We start from the raw sequence: 20,914 nt of genomic DNA, 5'->3' as shown, positions 1-20,914 counted from the left end.
GTGCTCAAAAAATATAAAAAATTAGTATTAGTCCAATTGATCTTGATAACATACTAAGGGGTAAGCTTTCTTCACTCTCTTGAGTTCTGCTGTCCTATAGTCATAGATTTTATTTCTATTCTTTTCATGATTACCCTTAAGGTAAAAGAAATAAAAGCAGCAACAGCAAACATGTACTGAGTGCTTTCATGTACAGAGTACTGTTCTAATGGCTTTATGCGCATTGCATTTAATCCTCCCCATAACACTCTGAGGATTATTGTCATCCCATTTATAGATAAGAAAATTTAGGCACAGTAAGTTGTAGTAACCTTAATGTCACACAGCTAGTAAGGGATAAGCTAGGATTTCATCCAGATAGTCTGGCTGCAGTGACACAAAAATAGCTATTTTTATAATATGCCTTAGAATTTCCAGTATTTCTGTACTTCTTATGAAAAAATAATTCTAGCACTTTTTTTAAGATTTTATTTTTAAATAATCTCTATATCCAACCTGGGGCTTGAACTCAACCCCAAAATCAAGAGTTGTATCCTTTATCAACTCATCCAGCCAGGTGCCCTGAATTGTAGCACTCTTGACTCAATGTAATCCCCTTTCTTCAAACTTTCTTATAATTGTCTAGTATTTTGGTTCTATCTTTAAAAATATTATACATATTTACAATCAATAGTCTTGATTTATTAACATATTTTGCCAATTCTTCACTCATGATGTGTTTATCCAATTCCTCCCTCTCTCTAGTTTACTATTCTTCCTGCTCAAGTATATCCTTTGGTTCTTGCACCAAGTTTTTACAGGTGATAAACTCTTAATTTTTGTGTATATATGCATTCTGGGCCTCATTCTTGCTGAACTGATAGTTTAAATGGGTATAAAAATCAAGTTACACAGCTATATTGCCTCTACATTTTGAGGAAAGAGCATTTTACTAACTTCTGCAAATTATTGTGCTGGTAAATACACCATCTGTATAACTGATACTTTGGTGTAGGCACTCTGGTTTTTTTCATCATTTTAAAGAACTTTATTATATTCTAAAATTTCACTATGGAGCATTGAGAAGTTGACTCTTTTTTATATTTATCCTGCTAAATAATTGTTTGGTAATGTGTAATATCAATATGGAAACTGCGTTTTACTTCAATTTAAGTCCTCATATGTAAAAAAGGTACATTATCTACATGATGGGGGTTGCTGTAAAAATAAAACATGAATTTACTGTCTACCTAGAATAATCAATAAATGATTGCTATTAATATCACAACCACTAAATAGTAGTTACTATTACCAAAATTCCTTGTGTCTTCCCATGGATATAAAGCTGCCTAATTGCTACTTAAGTGCTTTCAAAAATATTTTGCCATGCTTAATACATAAATTACATATCACTTATGTATCAGAAGTCCATACACTGATATCAGATATTTATTAATATGGAAAAGAGGTTCTGGTGAGTTTTCAGAAACTTCACTGCCAACTGTATTATTATTATTTTATTAAAAGGTTTTATTTAGTTGACAGAGATCACAAGTAGGCAGAGAGGCAGGCAGAGAAGAGAGAGGAGGAAGCAGGCTCCCTCCTGAGCAGAGAGCCAGATTCGGGGCTCGATCCCAGGATGCTGAGATCATGACCTGAGCCGAAGGCAAAGGCTTTAACCCACTGAGCCATCCAGGCACCCCTGCCAACTGTATTATTTAAAAAAAACCATTCAGGACATTGAAGAAGATTACATAGGATATTATCAAATATTTACTGATAATCCTCAATACAGTAAGCAAAAATGGATCTTTACGCTTATGTAAATTTATTTATTACATAAATGTAAATGACAGTAAGCACCTGAGCCTGACTTATGTGTAGCTACCACAAAAGCATGGGAACTCAAAAACAGGTGATTAAATACTGAATGAACCACTGAGTTTAAAAATTTGCAACAGGGCCAAAAAAAAAAAAGAGAGAGAGAGAGCTGCAAAATATGGTTCATTCAAGAACAATTTGTAGATTAGCCTGTCAAAAGAAGACTTGTACAAAAAAAAAAAAAAAAATGGCAGGTAACTTTGAATCTAGACTAAAGAATTTAGATTATTCTACAAGTGGTAAAGCCTTGAAGATAGGAGAGTGCTTAACTCAACTTTAACTTCTTTCTGGAAAAGAAACACCAAGACAAAGGGAACTGTGACATGAACAGCGTACGATGACGGAGTTAAAATTCTGTCCTGGTATCTCTTCCATGTTCTCTGTCTGGCCCATTTCCTCTTACTAAGAATATCCTTTTTTCCCCTTTTCTTTATCTGTGACATACTCATTCTTCAAGATCTAGTTTAAGCATTCACTTTCTCTGGCAAGTCTTTTCAAACCATTTCAGCTCTCAGACTAGTTTCCCCTCCACTCTTAAGTATTTCGTGTATACATTTATTCAGTAACATTTAACCTCATACATTAATAGTGGGATTATTTAAAAAAAAAAATCTGGCAACATTTTTCAGACTTTAAAATGCAACTATTCCTTTAACACAATAACTCACATCTATGAAACCGAAATTGTGACATAAATATGTTAAGATATCTGTACAAAGATGTTTACTTCAATACTATAGTAGCAAAAATTAAGAACCTGAATATTAATCAATAGATAAACATTTAACATAAATCATGGTCCATTCAGGTAATGAACTATTCTGCAACTATGAAAAATAAATAAGGTAATTTTAGATTTATACTGACTCAGAAAAATGCCCAGGATATTATCTATGCAAAACCCAAAACTTAATTTACAAACTAATACATATACTGTGGTTTCTTTTTAATAAAGTATGTGTATTTATATACACATACATTAAGAAAAACTCAACAGTAAACACATACACAGTTAAGAGTTACCTCTGGAGAGTGGTAGGTCAGGGGAAGAGAACAAAACAGACTTTTCCTTTAAATTTTATATACTTCTATATTTAATTAATTCACTCAACAATCACTTAAAGATTTCTAGAGTGCCAGGCACTCATGACTTATACCATTCACTTGGCACTTACACATTAAACATTAAGAGAGAATATTTTATGTTTCTGTTTACTGCACTGAAACACCCTGAAGGCAAGCTTTTACTTTCCCATAGTAACAACCATAATAACTTACAATTAACTATTTACAGATTTACAGATTCACACAAATATGTAAAAGTGTTTAAAAACGGAATGAATAGGGATGCCTGGGTGGCTCAGTTGATTAAGCAACTGCCTTTGGCTCAGGTCCTGATCTCAGGGTCGTGGGATGGGGCCCTACATCAGGCTCCCTGCTCTGTGGGGAGTCTGCTTCTCTCTATTCTTCTGGCCCTCCCCCAACTTGTGCATGCACACGCTCTCTCTCAAATGAAATATTTTTTTTAAAAAGATAAAAATGGAATGAATAAATTCATATCTAATTCATGACAGTTGCTGCTTCTGAGAGGATAGAAGTGAGAATGGAATGGAATGAATCATACTTTTTAAGAAAGAAGATTCAGCTCAATAATCAATATTTTATGTATAATTTTTCATAGAAACACATGATACTAATAATTTGTAGGTTAAGAAAGTGCAAATTTTTTTCCAGTCGATTATTACTTCACTTAACTAGCACCCTTCACTGCACAGAACTTTTCACTTATGCAGCCTATTTATTTATTTATTTATTTATTTATTTACTTATTTTATGAGATAGAGAGAGAGAGAGAGAGAGAGAATGAAAGGGCGAGCATGAGAGGGGAAGGTCCTCCCTGTTGAGCAGGAGGGCGATGTGGATGCGGGACTTGATCCTGCAACTCCAGGATCATGACCTGAGCTGAAGGTAGTTGCTCAACCAACTGAGTCACCCAGGCACCCCAGGTAGTCAATTTCTTGATGTTTCCTTAATGACTGATTTTTTGGGGCACTGCTGAGGAAAAAGTACTTTCTTCTAATTTCTTCTATGATTTTCTAAAAATATTGAGCTCTTACTTGGAGGACATTATCCTAAGTGAAATAAGTCACTTAGAGTTGACCAAATACTGTCTAATTTCACTTACATGAGATCTCTAAAATACCAAACTCATAAAAGTAGAGTACAGGATAGTGGTTTCTAAGGGCTAGGGAGGAAAAGAAAATAAAAAGTTGCTATTCAATGGGTATAATGTTTCAGTTGTGCAAGATGAGTAAGTTCTTCAGATCTGATAACATCTTGCTGATAGTTAACAATATTATATTGTACACTTGAAACTGTGTTAAAAGGGTTTTTTACTCTAATAACAAAATTTTTTAATTGAAAAAAAGCTTTTTAATCATTTTAAATGCATTTCTGGTATTGTACAAAGTAGGAAATTAACTGAATGCTTCTCCAAATGAATAATCAATAATCTCAATATCATTTATTGATTAATAAATAATTTCCTTATTGATCTGAAACACCACCATTATCATAAATGGGCACTAAGATTCAACAGTGGCAAAGAACTTTGCCCTGGGAATCTTTACATGACTCATCAATATGGTTCACCTTATACTGAATAATATAATTGCCTTTTTCTCTTTTTTTACAGTACAGTGGGGAGCCTGCTTCCTCCTCTCTCTCTCTGCCTGCCTCTCTGCCTACTTGTGGTCTCTCTCTGTCCGATAAATAAATAAATCTTAAAAAAAAAAATTAAGTCAATCTGTAACAAGCTATTGAAATTTACTTGTATATCTTTTTTAAGTTACTGAGTACAAGTATCCTAAAAACTTAATTTTTGTTTAGTTCAACTAAGGAGTTACAGAAAACTGGTAAGCCTCAATAGATTTAACAAACCACTAAACTGAAAAATGAACAGAATGAAAGTAAAATTCTGAAACAAGAACAGGTAACACCACCATCATTGACTGGGAGTCAGGAGACTAGGGCTCTAATTCCAACCACCACCCTGAACAATAAACCTAAAGAATTGCAACTACAGTTCTATATCCAATATTCTATAATTTCTAATTTAACATCTCTAAGATAATTAAAATATCTAATCCTCATAGCTGACAACAAAAAAAGCAAGGTATATAGTCTTCTTTAGCGGCCTACTTAAAGATTATTTATTTATTTACTTGACACAGAGATAGAGAGCACAAGTAGACAGAGCAGCAGGCAGAGCGAGAAAGAGAAGAAGCAGGCTCTCTGCAGAGCAGGGAGCCAGATGTGGGCCTCCATTCCAGGACCCTTGGGATCACGACCTGAGCCTAAGGCAGCCGCCTAACTGACTGAGCCACCCAGGTGCCCCTAGTGACCTACTTTAGATGTTTATCAAATGTTCTTTACACCAGTGTAAAACATCAATCTAATAATTTAAATTTGTTTTCCTTAGCTATCTCCTGAGCATACAGAAATATAAAATTGAGCAACATCCTTTAGAATTACCTTCACCCAGAGCACCTGGGTGGCTCAGTTGGTTAAGTTTCTGCCTTCTGGACTCTTATGACGTGGAGTCCTGGGATCAAGCCCCATATCAGGCTCCCTGCTCAGTGGGGAGCCTGCTTCTCCCTCACCCTCTCCCCCTGTCTGCTGCTCCCCCCTGCCTGTGCTCTGTGTGTGTGTGTGTGAGTGTGAAATAAAATCTTTGAGAAAAATTACTTTGAACCATGTGAAATGTTTAGCCATCCTTTAGCTTATCCCTCTTTAGAGTAACACTTAAATTTTTCTAAAAGACATATTTTTCAACCACTTCAACATTTTACAAGTCTTATTATTATAAAATGGTATCATGTGTTTACACACACATAAACATACTTTAGGATGATTCATTCAATTGTAGTCCATATTGTTTTCTGCTTTACTTAGTTCTGGTTCAACATTTCTAAGTGACTACTCACTTTTTTGTTGTTTCTATAAAGATGAAGGTACTTTTTTCCCTTAGACCATTCCGAGTAATTTGATTTCTATTCTTGGTTTTCCAGGTACTTAACCCCAGCCCATTTTAAAAAATAATCTATGAACTTAATATGCTTAATAACTTAAATTAGTAATTATATGAACAAATCTTGGTCCAGAAAAGGAAGTTGGAGAGAAACAGAACTATTTACTAAATGCCTGTCTGCAAAATGGTTAGCAGTATTTTTGTAACCGGTAGCTTCCACATTATACAACTTTTAAAAATTTCTCAACTATCACAATACCAATATGACTACTTCATAAAATAAAAGCTGTATTTAAATCCACCTATGCTTCTCTTGTTCCTTCTTCAGCTACCAAAGTCACTGTTTCAGGAGAATAATCTAAGTTCACTTGTAATCAGCTCTTCATAAAACTATGTTGATTACTATCTAGAACTTACACTTAATGACCGATTTGCCCTAAGCCGTGTATCAGTAGCCTCCCCCCGCCCTTTTTTAAAGATTTGTTTATTTTAGAAAGAAAGCATGTGGGGTGTGGGAGAGAAAAGCAGACTACCCACTGACTGCAGAGCCTGATGCCAGGCTTGATTTCGTGACTCTGAGATCACGACCTGAGCCAAAATCAAAAGTTAGATACTTACCTGAGACTGTGCCACCCAGGTGTCCCTAGTGGCCCTGACTTTTACTTTTTTTTTTTTTTTTTAAGATTTTATTTATGGGGGCGCATGGGTGGCTCAGTGGGTTAAGCCGCTGCCTTCGGCTCAGGTCATGATCTCAGGGTCATGGGATCGAGTCCCGCATCGGGCTCTCTGCTCAGCAGGGAGCCTGCTTCCCTTCCTCTCTCTCTACCTGCCTCTCCGTCTACTTGTGATTTCTCTCTGTCAAATAAATAAATAAATAAAAATCTTAAAAAAAAAAAAAAGATTTTATTTATGTATTTGAGAGAGACTGAACATGCAAGAGAGCACAAGCTGGGGGCGGCGGCGGAGAGACAGGGGAGAAGCAGACTCCCAGCAGACTCTCAGGCTCAAGCAGGGAGTCTGAGACACAGCTTGACCCCAGGACCCTGGGACTATGACTTGAGCCAAAGAATGCTTAACTGAATGAGCCACCCAGGCATTCTACAGCCCCTTTAAAAACAAAACAGAACAGTTCACCTATTTCAATGAAGGTTTTTAATATATTTTCTAATAAGAAAGAGTCTTCTTTTAATGTTTACAAGTAGTCTATAAGATGATCAGAAGACTGGTCAAATGTGAGGTAAGTTAATTCCAAATCTAGTAACTAATTTTAGACTGCAAAGACCCATATTTTTTGAAAGCCAAGGCCTATTCTTACTTATTCTCAAACACACCGGGTCCCACAATCCAAAACTTCTAAGAATATAGTATCTTAGAAAGGGAAGGTTGGTTTGTTGTTTTTTTGACTGATAATGGTGAAACAATTTCCCTTAGCAATCTGTTTCAACTTAATAAACTGACAGTCATTAATTCTTTCAGGGCTAACTCCAGTTTTGTGAGAAGAAATTATCTTCCATATAAAATCATCAAACAGTCAGGAGTCCATACCACCAGGGTACAAAAGAAATAGCCACCTTTTATGACCAGTATTAAGTTTTGCTTTTCTTTCTAATATCCAGTTTGTGTGCACACTAAATTTCCATCATTCAGCCACAAAAGTAATTAAAATACTGTTTCTATGTATTTGTATTTACATAACCTATGGTCACAAACTTATCCTAGAAAGACAGAAGCACTGGCTCAAAGTCTCAAGTAACAAATTTGTTTTAATTCTGAATTCTGACTTTATCAGTTATCTTCATCTCCAATAAATGACATAAATACACAATTATTATCCTAAAGTTGCTGTGGATATAAAAGCTAAAAATGTCCGTAAATTAATAAGCACTTAAAACACAAAGCATGGAGAATTAAGCTCGTATTCAAGTTTAAAATGACCTGTGAGGACTTTACCATCAGACCAACTACTAAGTTCACATCACAATCACAACTATCAAAATCTTTTTAAAAACACAAACCTCTTTCCTTCCAGAGTCCATATATAGTATTTAAAAACCACAGAAATGTAGATAAAATAACAAAAATCACCTTACCTCCATCACTCCAAGACACTACAGCTAACATTTTACCAAAAATTTTCTGACACTTCAAAAAAATCAAAAGTGCATATTCCAAGTTTCAGAGCGTGTACTGTATGTGTTCTCAATGCATGTCTATGATTGGTCTGTAACATTTTTCTAGCCATCTAAAACGAGAATTAACTTTACAAACCCTAGACAAGCTCACTACACCCAACTCTCTCAGCTTAAGTTTTTCAGCTTTAAAGATTTCAGCTAAGAGGTCCTCAAATCAAATGACTCAGAAAGAGAAGACAGGCTTCCTGTGAGACACTGCAGTAGAGACTATGACAGCATCAGAAAAAAAAATCCATAAAGGCACCCTGAGAGTTGCAACCATTTGTATGTGGGGTTACAGATGATATAAAGAAACTTAAAGTGTTTTATCTCTGCAACATAAGATCTTAGATTCTGGCAACATACAGTCTAATTTAGACCTGTCTGTCTGCTTTCAGTTTCTGGATATAAGGGCAAAACAATGAATGCAATGAAGAAGGAAGACACCATGAAAACAAAATGAATAACCCCAAATTTGCAGGTAATTTCCTTCAGTAGGCTCATGTTTCTTTCTTAATCATTTACATAAGCATGCTATAACTTAGCTTAAACTCTGGGCTGCAACTTTTTTTTTAAAGTAAGCCCCATGCACAGTGTGGGGCTTGAGCCCACAACCCTGATATCAGGAGTTGGATGTTCTACCAACTAAGCCAGCTGGGCTTCCCCTGCAACAATTTTCTAATTGTGGCACAAAGGTAATTCGATAAATGATTAAAGGGTAGAACAGGTGTCAGACTTCAGGGGGTCATAACAAACCTAATAGCATTTCATAGAAGACTCTCCAACAGACTTGGGTCTTGGAAAACGTGGACAGGTAAAGTTACTAACAAAACTCTGGTGTGGTGTACGTACATATAAGAGTATACATATATATGTGTGTGTGTGTGCATGCGCCCGCATCCTTAAAAATATTTATCAGAGGACAAAATGATATCAACATGTTTATTTTCAATTTATTTTGATTTTTTTTTATTTAAGATTTTTTATTATTTGCCAGTGATAGAGGGAGAGAAAGCGAGCAAGCACAGGCAGACAGAGAGGCAGGCAGAGGCAGAGGGAGAAGCAAGCTCCCTGCCGAGCAAGGAGCCCGATGTGGGACTCGATCCCAGGATGCTGGGATCATGACCTGAGCCCAAGGCAGCCGCTTAACCAACTGAGCCACCCAGGCATCCCAATTTATTTTGATTTTGAATGTTATTTAAATCTAGTATCTAATTCAACTATAAGTTCCATAAAAGAGCCATGTCTGTATAATAATACCTAACAAATTCAGACCTCAATGATTTATACTGTTAATTTAAATGATACAGAAAGTTTTAGAGCATCTCAGAAGTCACCTCATCCAAAATACCCTACTTCAGAAATGGGATTAAGAAACCATTCTAGAAAAAAAAAAGCCACTTTTTTGGTTGTTTTTGCTTTTTAAAAAAAAAATCTCTGGTTTTATTAAATTCAAGTTAGTTAACATATAGTGTATTATTAATTTCAGGTAGAATTTAGTGATTCATCAGTTGCGTATAACACCTAGTGCTCATTACATCAAACACTCTCCTTAATGCCCACCACCCCATCACCCCATTCCCCAGCAACCCTGAGTTTGTTCTCTATAATTAAGAGTTTCTTTAAAAACAAGCCACTTGGATGAAAAAGCTCAGGCTCATTCTCCCCAAACTTAACAGCAACATTTATTCAATGTCGCTACGTTATGTAAAAAAGGAAAGAAGGGATGGGAGGAAGAAAGGAGTCTCCTCCACACTGCTTGCTGTGGACAAGAAAGAAAACTATTAGCACTAACACTGAACTGCCAGACACAAAATAAGATGATCTTACTCTTTTTAGTACCCAAGGCTACCATACCATCAGTTTCAAGCAAGTGATTCCTTAAAAAGAGACCCCATCTCAGCCACTGATGGCCTGTCATTCTAGGGATATTTGCATGGTGGGGAATATGAGCTTATGAGCCAGTAACTAGCATTTCCGCACAGTTGAGGGAGCCTTTTTACACCTTCTTCTTATACATCAGGAACTGACAGATCTGCCCAAGGACTAGAAAAAAAACTTGAAAGCAAAATATGCCCCAATATTATAAATGTTTTACTATTTTGTATTTATAATCTTATGTTTATAATGAAGATAAGCAGAAAAAATAAAAAATGAAACAATTAACCAAATAAAAGCAAAATATTTTCACTGGAGTTAAAAGGATAAGCTTTAAAGTAGTAAGAAAGAAGATTCCAAACTGAAATGGAGAAAAATAGTATTTACGACACTAGCAAAAATAATAATGTTTGGAATGAAGGCTTAGTAAATCACAAATTAAAGTCCACAGTATTTTTGAAAATTCCTATATTTAAAAAGACTTCCTTCCTCCTCAACTTGGGGAAAATTATAGTATATTATTATAGCATATTATATTAGTATATTAGTATAGTATATTAAATTGATGAGTAAACTTCCTAACTCTGGACTTACAGCATACATACTCAAAGACTTAAGAAAAACACTAATATCTGAAATAAAATCTACTGAATCTACTGTTTCAGCAACATTAATTATGAGATACCATATTCATATCTGTCTTAAAGCTATTTTACCTCCCATGTAAATGGAAGTTCTGCCTCTGGGAAAAGGTAACTAATGGTATAATGTTGAGATATAAAACTTAGCAGGAATATGTACCTGTGTTCGCCAAAAGATATACCCAAAATGCTCATAGCAGCACTATTTCTGAGAGCCAAAGATGAAAACTCTTATGTCTATTAATCGTACACTGAATGAATTGTAGTGTACTCATACAATGTAGTATTATACAGCAACACGAATGAACAAACTATTAATACAAGCAACAACATGGATGAAACAAATACTGAGTGAAAAAGCCAGACACACAGGAATACATAATGGGTGATTTTATATACATTTATATAAAATTCAACAGACAAAACTAATCCAAGCAGTTAGAAAGACAGGGTTGGGAATAATGAGTGGGAAGACCCGGCGGGGGGGGAATGCTGGGATGGGATGAATACCACTTCTGGGATTCTGGTAGCGTTTATTTCTTGATCTATGTATTGTTGGCTGCACAGAGGTGTTTACTTTGTGTAAAGTCATCAAGCTATACACCAATGATTCGAGCACTTGTATGCTTTCATTAAAACCTTAAGTTTAAAAAAATCTAATAAAATTATTTTAACAACTTAAATAATTATATATAGTATATGGATATATGTGATTATATATAGAATGACCACTGCTAATTTAAATGACACATACATATTGCTACTCTTACCTGCTCTAATTCTTTTTCTTCTCTCCATCCCCATACCAACCCCAAATTAAGTCTTTTGAGAAAATACAAAGTGAAACTTTTAAGAAAAATTTTAGGGTCAGAAGTAGATGAGGAAAAACAACAAATGTGTAAGGTAAGTGATTTTTCCAAGACCCTTCCATCCCTCTTCCTCCCCCTAAATGCTTATTCTGTCTGGAAGGAAGCAAGCACTCGTACCCAAAAGGTCTTTGTCCAAATCACTTATTTCTATCTCTTTTACTGGGTCTAAAATACCAAAATTTGACTAAGTGACCAGCTTCTTAAAAATGCAAATGCATTTCAAAGGATTATGAAGTTATCAGTCATTTACACACGACTGTTCATTAGATCTGTGGCTACTTTTAACAGAAAAATGAGTGGTTTCACAATTTCTTTCACCATTCACTTTGCCAATAACATTCAATTTGAAAACACAGTGTACTCACCCACCCCCATTTCTTTCAAACACCTCTTCTCTATCCTTTCTCTCTACCATGATACAAACCTGGAATGATTTCTCCTTTCCATATGCTAAATTCTACACCACTTCTAATTTTCCTTAAAGCCTTTCCCCCCAGCCAAAGACATATGATTATGTGGGAAGAGACAATTACTAATGACATATATATACCAACCCTGTGCAACTCAAAATAGAACAGGTGAATAAAAAAGAGTTATATATTCTTCCTCTTCCCTACCTGCTTCCTCCTGAGTGTCAGATTCTCATAAAGCCATGTGGTCTCATACATAGTATGTTATACACTGTAGATGTAAGATACAAAATCAATACTTGAGTGTAAAAAAGAATTCTCATATCTAAACTCAAACTAGCAAACCAGCAAAGGCTAAACTGATTTAAGTCCATTATCAATACATGGTACTAAAGAAATCAATGCCAAGATTGAACCTCTACAATAGCCAGTTAATTCCATTCTAAGGAAAAACTTTCAAAAATCAAAAGATTTTGAAACAACCTAATTTGACCATGTGGTACATGAGTGTTGATGCACACTAGAAGAAAACAGTGAAGCTAAGACCTTTACTGTTACCAGAAAAAATAATTTTAAAGCACAGGATACTACCTACCCATTTCTATCACTCAATTTCAAAGCTTTGAGAAAAAAGTAGGCTCTCTTCACAAAAAAGATGAATGTATCTCTTCTCTCAAAATATGTGCAAGTAATACATAATGTTTTTAAAGGTTTAGCCACCAGTTGAGAGAACAGCATTTAAGCATTTTTTTTCTTTTTTTTCTGAACATAGTTACACGATTTTCTATTCATTTAAAGGGCTAAACATCTGACAACTGGACCTTTAGAAATTGGGAAGAGTAAGCAAGTAACATACAGAACTTAAATTTGCTTTACTATACTATTATATTTGGGTTTTTTAAAAAACAAAAAACCACACAATTAATGTACTCATTTTTAAGTATTTTTGATATTTCCTTAAACTAAAATAAATTATTTAAGAGAAGTTAGTTGGTTTCATTTCTCTATTTTCTAAAGATTAAGTTTACACACATTTCTTGTGTTAACCTAACATATATAAAAGGCCCAGGCTATGTAACTGAAGACAGCAAGCTTTGGTGACAAGAGAATATTTAGTCCACAAACCTGTCAAAATTACCACTGAAGTAGCATTTAACTCATATTTTGTTCCTTTCTGAAATAGTCTAGGCTATTACCATGAGCTAAAATGACTTAACACCTTTTATTCATAACTATGAGTTATTCAAGGGAAATCTACCTCTTTTTGAACGCTTAATTATCTCAGTAAGCTGGAAAAACATGCTGGCCAATCAGGGCAACCTCTTCTGGGGACAGATCTACATTAGAGGTAAAATTATGATTAGAAGGTTACCTAGAAAATGTGAAAGCAGATATTTAACAATTGATGGCATCAGACTATGGTACCAGCTTTCAATAAGACTAGAGGGGATAAGATAGGGGACAGATGTACTTCAAAGGCTAGGTTATTCCCTCCCCTAAGTGTGAACACATTCTGCCAAATGCAGAATTATCTCCTCATTTATGGGAAGACTCAGTGATATATTTCGATTTTGAAATTTTTCTCTGCTATTTACTATGAAAATCCAGCGCTGATTTATGTCTATCTTACAGAACTGCTAAAAGGGTTAAATGATACAGTGTGTAAGAAAGTATCTGACAGACTCTACTACATAAGCAGAAAGAGACCTATGTTTGTTATTATTATTCTCAATGCCCATTTCTTCTGTTTCCTTAGTCTTTGCTTAAAGAATATTTCAATTCATTAGGTATAAAATTAGTGACTTATAATTATAAGCCAGTTTCCTTAAGGTTATCCAAAGTCACCTAGATTGCATTTTGGGGTATACCAGAAATTAACGACTCATGCACATTGTATCACTTGGATTTAGTTTTATATACAACTGATTTCATTCCTTACTACTATTTTTAATATTTTTAAAAGCTGCAATTCATTGAACATCTATCAAGTGCTAGATACTTAAATCTCTCAGCAATATATATATGAGGCAAGTATTATCATCCCCACCTTAAAGATAATGAAGTAAGGCTCCAAGAGTTTATACTGCTTGCCCTGTGTCAAACAGCCTCTTGATGGTGCAGCCAGGATTAGAACCCCCATTTAGCCAGCTGTAACTCTGAAGTATATCACACTGTCCAACTGTCTCAACTCTTCTATTTTGCTTCTTTATCATTTTATTTTCAAAGGTTAACAACTACAATTTGGAATTGTAACCTCTCATAAACTGGAATTATCTGGAAGCGGAGAATGCAATTCAAAGGGCTGATAAAATTAGTAGTCTAAAATAAAATAATCTTTCAGAGACTAGTGGGAAAAAGATCGACACAAAATAAGGGTAATGTGTTAGTTAGGAATATGGGGCAGCTGGGTGGGTTAGTTGGTTGAGAATCTTTCAGCTCAGGTTGTGACCCAGAGTTCCTGGAATCAAGCCCTGCATCAGGCTCCCTGCTCAGTGGGGAGTCTGGTTCTCCTTCTGCCATGCCCCTCCACCCCACCTGTGCTCTCTAATAAATAAATAAATCTTTTAAAAAAAAAAAAGGAATAAATTGGAGGACAATAAAAAACCTCAAGTTAAAATATTTCATTATTACAGACTGTTTAGCTTCAAAATTAAGATAAAGCTGGGGGGGACCCTGAGAAAATACTCACTAGCCTTGAATTCTGCCAAATTTAAGTTCAGGGGTCCTAACAGGTCATTATCTACTGGTAGTTCTTCAAACTGGCTGACCTGTCCATGGGTTTGCCAGAACTTCCAGTAAAGAAAGAGAAAAGCAGTATACTAACAACCCATGGGCCTCATCAGCAGAACTTTAACATTGGCATTGTCACCACTTCATTCCTACCCCTCAATTTGTAAGCTTTGAGAAAAAAGGCTCTCCTCTACCCCACCCCAAACATTAAAAAACAAAAGTTAGTTGGTTTCATTTCAAAACCAAACCCTGGGTGACATCTTCCTTTCATGGATGTAAATATTTTGAAGCTTTAGCCACAAGAAGGGAGAGCAGTGCCCCACAGTACTTAATCCCTAAAAAAGGAAAAATCATGTCCCTTATCCAGAACTCTTCTATCAAAAAAGGTTACCGAAGTTCCTAATTCTTCTATTCTGTAAGTTCCTTATTCTGAAGAACCTGAAGGTAAAATATCATGAGACAGAATAAGCCCACAGAAAGTATGATTAGCATGCAAGACTAGAATGCTAAGGAGTATTCTGGATGCTGCATATTATAAATACGTAGCTCTATCAGGAATATTTCATGTAATACTATATGTATTCAATTACTTCAGTAAGTTTAGTTAAAACAAAACTGTAATTCTAGGGTCATAGGTGAGATTTTTATTCCACAAATATGAAATTAAGAAGATGTGATTACTATTTTACTCTTTATGATTATTTCAGACTAGAAATTAATAGCAATATTCATTAATATATTGTATTCATTAAATTTCTTTAACTATAAATGATTACATAAAATTTCAGAACTTCAAAAGAATCTTATGAATTTTCCAGCTAGAAAAAAACTACACCTATTTGCAAAAATTTCCATATCAAGATTTTCAGTTGTCAAATTTCAACTTTTATTAAAACATAATAAATGAGAAACTAATGACTAATGAGAAACAATGACTGATTCCAGGTAGGAGAATTTGGTATGGGAGGCAGGTGTAGGTAAAAAACTCTGCAATTTTAAATTATGTGCATTTATTACCTATTCAAGCCAATCAATTTTAACTATGAGCTAAAAGTGCTCAGAATACACAGCACTTCTGCAGACTTGTAAACTTTCCTCATCCTTCTCCTAGAAAAAGACTACCAATGAGAAATCAAAATAAATTCATCAGAACAAGTTGCAAAAGCTAAATCCTTTTAGAACTTTTAGAAGAAAATAAATATAAAAAAACTAACCCCACACTACTTCCAGATTTACCAAGTCTGTATCAAAGAGTGCAAAACAAATGATTTTCTACCAAAGTGGTATGTGAAATCCTAAACTCCAAAATATAATCCATCTGAAGACAGTGGGCAATTTCAGATAATGTGAGTGAAGACAGCATTACATTAAACACCCAGATCAAGTATTTCCCAACATATAAGTAGTTCTCCCCCATGAAAGGCTTTGGAAAGTCCTCATAAGAATTCACTCTATTAGACTGTTCCTTTCTACTTCAAACATTGGCCATTAGATATACAAGAAAGTGTGTGTGTGTGTAAGGACATTATCAGGGAAGTTTTTAGACCAATTAACTTGTGGGTGAACAAGCAACTAAAAACCAGCCCTGACAAAACTTTTGCTTGGGGGGGGGGGGGGAAAGCTATCTTGTAACCACTCTATTACCATTAAAAAGCCAAAAATCTATTCTTTGTATTAAATATATAGACGGAGTTAACTTGTCTTAAAACAGTGAGTGCTGACTTCAATTCCCAAAGAGGAAAGCTTTCTGATCCACCATTATGTAACTCTATCCAAACTCTAATATAAAAGTTACATATCTATTAAGTTAGTTAAAAAAAAAAAAAAAAAGTAAAACACACACGCACGTGTTAGCTATAGTTCCTTAATTACCTTGTCAAAATTATGAAACCCAGCATATTCTTAAACAACAGAACCTCTCCTATCCAAACCAGAAATAGAGACACTCCACATGCTCCATAAAACTTTTTAAAATAAAGAGTATTCCTTTGGCTAAACTCTGATCGTTATGTGAACTATACATTTTAAAAAAATAATCAAACCACCAATTTTTGAAGAATTACATATTTCACATAAATCTGGCAAAAACTTTATTAGTCTTTTAATTTAGCTTAATGTTTTATTCATTTTAAAGCCATTTATTTGCCCTCTAAAAGACCCACAGCATTTTTCCCTGAAGGCTAATCAGCAAGTTCTTGTCCCCTCTGTGCCAACAGAGAATCTCCAGAACAGTTTCTACTAGCTGCAGCAAAGCAACAATTCTACAGTGCATCTGATTTACTATTTCATTAGGTACATATTGAAATCCTGATTTCATGAACATCTTTGTCAGTCAGCTTCCGTACATGAATGAAAAGAAAACTGACACTTTGGCATGCCAATACCAACAACCAAGCCACTTTACTTCAAAAGGAAACAGACTTTAGCAGCTAATAATTCACACAAATAAAGAAAAGTATCCAAGATAAAAGTACCTCAACTAAGTTTGAAATTACACACATCGTGAAAAGGAGATTCAGAATAAATAATTTAAAATATGTAATGAGACTAAATTAAGTTTGGTCAAACAGATTTTATTCAGCCCTAATGGTATGAATAAATCAGTACATCTTGAAAACACTTACTTACTTATAGAAATTAAATCCTGACAATGCTAGGATTTCAATCTAGTGTCACTTGTTTTCTCAAAAAATTTTGTGAGACAACATATAGTGGAAGGAGACTTGAGTATTATTTGAATGGAACACAGGAAAACACTGATATGCAAATATGAAAGGAGATGATGAAACTATAAATATTTTTAATTTACAAAAAAATGGTAAATGTATCAAAGAATCATTAAAACATATCTGCCAATAGTGTTATACAAGACCTCTAACTGGCTTGAAACATCACATTCTTTCAAGCAACATATAACAAACTGCTTTCTCAAGGACTATCTGTAACAGTGACTAGTAAAAACCCTTTGAACTATTTCTCAGATTATCATCTCTCTTCCATTTAAGTATTTTCCTCAAGTACAACACTGAAACAGTTTTTAAGCAAAGAATGTGTAATTTTTAAAAAGGCATTTAATCTCAATTCCCTGAATCAAAGGAGGTGTGACAACCAATGCATGTAAAATTAACCTTAATCCGCCAACGAAAACACGCAAAATGTCTCCTAACAATTCCCCTCCTCCTTAAAACAACAACCGTACACATAAATATGGTACTGACCTCCACCCCCACCGAGCTGCTAATTAATTGAGAATAGTTACATTTGGAGACCAAGGTGCAACACCCTACCCCATAAACCTCCCAAAATAACCACATCATCAAAGTAGAACTGAACATTATTTTTGCTAAACCAAGAATCCAACCCCCGGGAGCCTCAGCCCTTAGACAATGGTGGTTACCAGACAGAGCTGCACAGTTGGGTCCAAATGACACATTTCACTAGGCCTTGGACACAGCACACACTCACACTCTCCCAAGGGGCCAGTTCGAGGGAAGGGGCGTTCAAACCCCACTAGGAGACGGAGGGTAGCACAGTGGCGTAGGGGGTCGCTAAGGGAGGACAGGCGAGAGGGGTGGTCGATAGAGCGGCAGGGTAACTGCACTGCACGCGAGGGAGGGGGCTGGAAATGGCCGATGGATTCTATATTTATTTATTTAAAGGTCTTGATTTAACGGGTCCTTCCCATGGGTTCTGTAACTAAAGCCAAACTGCGCAGCAAACATTGTGGGGTTGGGAGAGTAGTCGCTGCTGCCCCTACCCCGTGACTAGGAAGGGGGGTGGGGGAAACAAGTTCCCCGGCCAACACCACAGACCACTCGGATTCTCCCCCTCCCCCTCCTCCACAGGAAGGGGGAGGCTAACAGAGAAAAGGGGGAAAACAAGTTCCCCAGCCAGCCCCATCGCCCGATCACTCCCAGTTGTTCCCCACCGCCTTCTGTTAGGAAGAAGGAGGCTAAACGTGGAAGGCAGTAGAAAAGGGGGAAATCCCACCCTTTGCCTCCCCCCACCCTAGCCACCAACAGACTCCTGCGGGGTCCGTAAACCAGGCGAGAAGCCAAAGGATGGGTGGGGGGTGAGGGTGCCGAGCCCCCGCAACCAAACAAAGCGCGGCCTGAGCTAGAGCCCGGGCGAGTGGGGAAGCCGCGGCTTTTCCTGCCGGCCCGACCCCGGGCCGGGCTGACACTGCGGCAGCCGCGGACCCGCCTCCGCTCAGCCTCCGTCTCCCAGCCCGGGGGCGCACAGGCCTCCCCCGCCCGCCCCGGCCTCCCTCCCCGCGGGTCCCGGCCGGCCGGCGCCCGAGCCGGCGGGCGGCGGGGAGGGAGCGCGGCCTTACCCCGCTCGCCGGCGTTGTTCCGCTCCTGGGGCAGCGGCGGAGGCGGCGGTGGCGGCGGCGGAGGCTGCTGCTGCTGCGGCGGCGGCGGAGGCTGCTGCTGCGGCTGCTGCTGGGGCGGCTGCGGCGGCGGCTGCTGCGGGGGCTGCTGCTGCTGTTGCTGCACCGGGCGCGGCCGCGACACTCGCCTGGGTCTCCGGTTGGCGGCTCGGACGGAGTTCATTTGCCGGGCTGAGGTGGCGGCGTTGGCGGAGGGACACACACACACACACACACACACGCACAGCGAGCTCCGGGGCAGGAGTAGGGGTTGGGGAGGGGGAGGAAGGAAAGGGGGCGAGGGGAAGGGGAGATGGGAAGGGCGGAGGGGGCGAGCGAGACCCCGAGTCGAGAGAAAGGCCCGCGGAGACGGACAGAGACCGAGCGAGGCCGGGCGGGCGGGCCTGACGCACGGGGAAGGCCGAGGCCGCCGGGCGGGGCGGCCGCGAGGGACGGAGACAGAAAGACGGGCAGAGCGAGAGAAAGAAAGAAAGGGCGTCCGCCCGCCTGGAGATCCCGGGGCGAAGCGCGGCGTCGGCGGGTGAGGAGACAGACTCCGGTCCCGCCGACTCCCGAGCGGCGTCTCCGGCGGCGGGGGGAGTGGGCGGGCGGGCGAGGAAGGGAGAAGGAGGAGAAGAGAGGGAGAGAAGGGAGGGAGGGAGCAGGGGGCGCCCGGCTCTTTTTTTTTTCCCTCTTCCTACCCCCACACCCCCTGAAAGAGATTTCTGTGAGGAATTTTTTCTCTTTCTTCGGCCTCTTCTCTCTCCTCCCCCCCTTCTCTCCTAGGCGAAGGGGAAATGAGTGTGAAGGGAGGAGATAGAGGGAAAAAGAGGCGTCGTCGTTCCTCCTCCTTAAAGGAACCTTTCCTCCTCCTCCTCTTCCTCCTCAACCCCGTCGCCGCTGCTTCTGCTGCTGCTCCGTGGCAGGAGGAGCCATTGACATCGCCGGAGCCTCCACTCGCCCAGTGGGTCCCTCCCCGCCGCGGGGCTGGCCAGGGGCGCGGGGGAGGGCCGCGGGGCGGCGGGGGGAGGGGTGAATGGGCGGGGACGCAGAGGGGCGGGGATTCTAGCCAGGCAGCCAATGGAGAGCTCGCATACAACCTTCAGGCCAATGGGGCCTCCGCTCTTATGGCGAAGACCCTTCCTTCAACGCCCTGTTTCCTCTCTCGGGTTTCCTCCCTCCCTCGCCGAGGAGGGGGAAGGAGGGAAGGGGGAGTGTAGTGGGGCGGGTGATAATGGGGAGGTATCAGGGCATATAATAGAGCGGGGGGTGGGCGAAGAGAGCGCTAGTGCGTAGCGACGATTCTAGGAGAGGAGGTTCTCGGAGGAAAGGGCGGGGGCTGCTGATGTAATGGGGAGAAGTGATTAATCCTTTGGTTCGCCTTTTCGCCACCCCCCCCCCCCCACCACCTTCTTCACCCGATTTTTAACCAGAGAAAAAAGTGGAGCCAGGGAACCGATCCTTGGTAACTCGCGTTTTCTGTGGTAGGTAGGTTCAAAATGTGAGCTGTAGGGAGCGCTAGAGATTCTGTGCCCTTTAGCCCAGCTGAGGGTATTTGCAAACCTTGGAGATCCAATTCACTGAGCTTTCAGCTTGTAACCGAAGTTTGGAGTACTTTCCTAATCGCAGCCTAAGAGGAGTCACCTAAATCTTGAAAACATTTTGAATAGACCTTTGGTCAATTTCTCTTTTGGAAACGTGGTCTAGATAATGTTCAGGAAAATAATACGTGAGAAAAGGAGGGAAGTAAATGTGCGAGATTATGATTGCTTATGTGATTTAAAAAAAAAAATTTTTTTTTTTTTTTTAGGTCCCGCAAACTCAAAGGGAAAGGAAAAACCCCAAGAGGAATTATCTTTTGTATCTGGTCCCCTCAGCATAATCTGTCCCCAAGGAAAATGCGTTTTTATTCCCTAGCTTTTGTTGTGAAGACGGAAAAAGTACCCTTTCTCAATT

The 20,914-nt window shown here is 38.5% G+C and overlaps 1 protein-coding gene and 1 long non-coding RNA gene across 3 annotated transcripts in view; both read right to left on the bottom strand.

Annotated features, from left to right (window-relative positions):
- FBXO11 (F-box protein 11) overlaps positions 1 to 19,974 on the bottom strand; it is an 88,707-nt gene extending 68,733 nt beyond the window's left edge. For both annotated transcript variants that reach the window (XM_082746786.1, XM_082746787.1), the window contains exon 1: positions 18,923 to 19,974. In XM_082746786.1, the coding sequence (XP_082602912.1) occupies positions 18,923 to 19,142 (220 nt within the window). In that variant the 5' untranslated portion in view covers positions 19,143 to 19,974. The remainder of the gene's footprint in view (positions 1 to 18,922) is intronic.
- LOC309872586 lies at positions 6,792 to 7,376 on the bottom strand. Its single transcript, XR_014315983.1, has 2 exons — positions 6,947 to 7,376; positions 6,792 to 6,907 (listed from the first exon to the last, which is right to left on the bottom strand). It is a non-coding gene; the product is annotated as an uncharacterized lncRNA (long non-coding RNA).
- Positions 19,975 to 20,914: the final 940 nt, after the last annotated feature.

Source organism: Mustela nivalis (genome assembly GCF_964662115.1).
Source record: "Mustela nivalis genome assembly, chromosome: 8".
Lineage (NCBI taxonomy): Eukaryota > Metazoa > Chordata > Mammalia > Carnivora > Mustelidae > Mustela > Mustela nivalis.
The sequence above is the reverse complement of the archived record's forward strand: the minus strand, read 5'-3'. Positions and strand labels throughout refer to the sequence as shown.